The 3,710-nt window shown below is 28.6% G+C and overlaps 1 protein-coding gene across 1 annotated transcript; it reads right to left on the reverse strand.

Annotated features, from left to right (window-relative positions):
• Positions 1 to 1,198: 1,198 nt before the first annotated feature.
• LOC112682923 (beta-galactosidase-1-like protein) lies at positions 1,199 to 2,111 on the reverse strand. The gene is made up of 2 exons (XM_025553697.1): positions 2,012 to 2,111; positions 1,199 to 1,390 (listed from the first exon to the last, which is right to left on the reverse strand). Exons 1-2 carry the CDS (start codon positions 2,066 to 2,068, stop codon positions 1,250 to 1,252), a joined length of 198 nt encoding a protein of 65 aa, XP_025409482.1. The 5' UTR covers positions 2,069 to 2,111; the 3' UTR covers positions 1,199 to 1,249.
• Between the last annotated feature and the right edge of the window lie 1,599 nt (positions 2,112 to 3,710).

Consider the following 3,710-nt stretch of genomic DNA (forward strand, 5'->3'; position numbering starts at 1 on the left):
AAAAAAAATAAATACCGATTTCTGCAACCAACATTGAAAAAAATGAATAACTATATTCAAAATTAATAACGAAATTGCAAGAAATAAATATCAATATTTGAAACCAAAATCGAAATTAAAAAAAATTAATCTATCTATCTATCTATCTATCTATCTATCTATCCATCTATCTATCTATATACTATATATAAAATTGTAAGGGTTTTTTCTTCTACCGCGCTAACCGAGAAAACTACTGAACCAATTTGGCTGAAACCCGACACTCTGGTGAAGGTTTTAGTACCACTTTTGTCAGTAAAAAAAGTTCATAAAAAATTAAAAACAATTGTAGAAGAGTCGCGTGCTAGCGGCTTTGTAAGCGGGCCGCGGGTGTACAGCTACCAGCAACTTGACCTTTATATAGTGTTTGATATCTAACAGGTCATCAAATGATTTAATTGACATTCATCAGTAGTACACACACGTCTAAAAACATTTGCCGAAATTAATAATAGTTTTAATATTATAAGAAGTGTATGGAAAATACCGATCACGTTTTGCGTTATCGAAAAATACTCTTATGTAATAATATTCTTGCCAACAAACGTGTTACCATCGATTATAAATAGAATTTATCAACACTATTATTTAATAGTGTTACGATCCGCCTGACGCCGAACGCGTTTTTCCGCAAATAGTGTTTTATCTATTTTTATACCTACATTGTTAATCGCTAATATAATTTTTTTTTTACCTACCTACATATCTTACAAATTATTTGTGCACCACCTTATGTGAACCTCACGAGCCGCCACTGAATTTAATTCACTGTCCAAAGGTTTCATAAATACTTTTTTTTGTGAAATTATGTTTAATCAAAATTATTGAGATATTATTAGGCATTTATATGAATGAAATCATGTAAACTGTAATTAGATAGTATAGCAAGGCTTATCCGTCCAACCTCCTCCTTCGCTCAGAATTGTTTTTCGGAAGTAATGATTTATCGATTTGAAATTCATATTAATGATATTTACCTATATCATATACCTACGACTCGTTCTTTTATATTACTCGATCATAGATTTTATCCTAACCCCTAGTGATTCTTGGAACTTATATCAAATATTTACATTTTTCAGTTAAACTGTGTAAAGCTATAATTTATCAAATACTGCAATTGAAGTTACCGTATGGTCGAATTTTAACTTACTATTAACTGTTGGGGAGAAATCCACCGTAGAGTATACATTTGGAATGTGGCCACATTTCATGTAAAAAAAATATTGCATTCATCAGTGGTATAAAGTTGTGCTTTATCCCCAACATAGTTACGAAGCAAATCCCTGAGCCATAGAGTATATTCTTTATCACAAACATCGAAACCATTGTGTCCATACTCATTTTCTATCTAACATAACAAATTGTACACATTGAATCTTGTTCAATTGATATATAGATTGACATAAAAATACAACAACATCAATTTTGTTAAAAATATATTTTTCAAATAAGTTTAGTAGTTCATTATTTTTACATTCCACAATGGGTTACAATAAAATTTTTATGTGTGTTCATTTTATCTGTGACAATACCATAACGTCTGTAAAACTTGATAGTTCATTATTATTTTTATTGTTTATTATTTAATTATTATTAACCGGTGTCGCAATGTAACAAATATCTTACTTATCCTCACTTTTAGTTAGTTATGTCAACTGTACAGTTTAACATACACGTTAGTAACTTAATACAAAGTATATCTAAACGCCCTGTAGTTACTTTCTTTTGTAATAATTATTCAAATAGTATTATAAAAATTGTTCAAAGTATTCAAACACTTTCCAACGAATGTTTAACTATTTTACAGATTCCGTTCATAACACAGTCTACGGCACTTGACACCGATTCACACGAGATCGGTCCACGTTTACTACTTTTAACGTACCTCATTATTATTTTCATTCTATCCCGAAATAAATTATCTGTCAAAACAACACAAATAGGTACTAATTTATTTTATATAACTCACCTGAACCATGATAATGTTGCCTTCATTTCCGTACAAAAATGGAACTATTTTTGGCATTAACACAGAAAACCATCTTTTTACATACTTTGTATAATCTGAAAAATTATAGGAAATTAATTCCATACGATTATACGACTATCATTTATGTAATAAATTAAATTTGATGTTTAATGATACCATATATTATGTAATTAGCCATAAGAATAAATAAATTAATAATGTGTTTTAAATCAATGTTGTAATAAAATAATCTATATAATTTTATTTTACTATTAAAAATAACTAACAAATGAACTAAATGTTTATAATATATTAATCAACTTAATTAATTGTTTTACTATTCATTTATTCTTCACGTTATTCTTAATATTAAAATTAAAAATATAAAGGTTTAATTACTTGTATTTCCAAATCATAGTAAAAATATACATCAATAAACTAAAACAAATACTGACAATTTTACACGATTAATTTGTTTTTCTTTGCGTTTGTAAACAAGCTAAAATACTGTATTATATAATTATGTAATTTATTTTTTATCTGTATTTATTAATTACAGGCGTATCATTTATATTAATTTTACTATTTAACCTTTGCCATGTTTATCATTTTCGAATAATAATGGTTTCAATCGAAAACCCTCATCAAAATGTAAAGAAAAATGTTAACAGTACTAATTGTATACATATTTTTATTTTTACTATCTGACTGTAACAAGGAACATGTATCGATTTTAAATTATGCCTATTTTTTTCATTCCATCAATGTATTTTTAAACTTATGTAATTAAAATTGATAATTAACTTTTTATCAAGTAACGAAAACCAAATACTCAATATATTTTAGTAGTCCATTTCATACTTTTTATACATTATATCAATATTGAATTATATTAATTATAACACAAAATTGTAATTATTTTAATTCGAAATTCTATTGCTGTTTTTATTTATATATACAGGCCAATATCATTAGTAGTGTTAATAAATATTATAAACAATGTTGTCGAAACTATAACAATAGATTTTGCCATTATTTAGACGCTTTGTAATGTCACGCTGTGATATTAAATTAGTCGTTTTAAAATTTTAAAATAACCGTTGGAAATCAAATTTTATTTTAATCTTAACAAATTTATTTCGTTAACAGAAAAATTTATCATTTGCACTAGTCAAGTGAGGTTGTGCGTTAGTATTACTAGCGACTATCGAATTTTTATCAATATTACATTTAAATATAATATACTTAATCAATATGAACAGTGGAAAACGCCAAGATGTTTTTATAAATGAAGTAAATGAAAAAATTATCAATAGGAATCCCATATCAGTTTTAGAATATTCCCGTTTAAAAAGTGAGTCGAGTTTCATGTCGAGCGAGTCAAGTGAGGAGGACGAAAAGGCTTTGGATTTTACATTTCTCGAGCCATTACGGAAAACCGTCGACAAGACGATGAAGATATCTGGCATGACGCCGAAGACCGTCGGACGTGACGCAAAAAAGTTTACGAAACCGATAGTGACTAACACGGTACGGAAACCGGGCGCAATGGTTACCTCACGTTCGAAGAAGGCTGCCAACAGCACCGGGGTTGGAACGAATTGGACGATGGATGTCAAGAAAACGAGGAGAGCAGTCGATAAGGTGGGTCGAGCGACCGAAGTGAATGTTCGGTACAACGCGTCCAAGACAGCCGAAA

The sequence above is a fragment of the Sipha flava genome, unplaced genomic scaffold, assembly GCF_003268045.1.
Source record: "Sipha flava isolate LNK unplaced genomic scaffold, YSA_version1 21513_pilon_pilon, whole genome shotgun sequence".
Lineage (NCBI taxonomy): Eukaryota > Metazoa > Arthropoda > Insecta > Hemiptera > Aphididae > Sipha > Sipha flava.

Bases quoted from the DNA above. Each gene is read 5' to 3' on its own strand.
- LOC112682923 (XM_025553697.1), bottom strand. From the start codon at position 2,068: ATGCCAAAAATAGTTCCATTTTTGTACGGAAATGAAGGCAACATTATC. The intron at 1,391-2,011 runs GTGAGTTATATA...TTGTTATGTTAG, and splicing joins GCAACATTATCATGGTTCAG to ATAGAAAATGAGTATGGACA.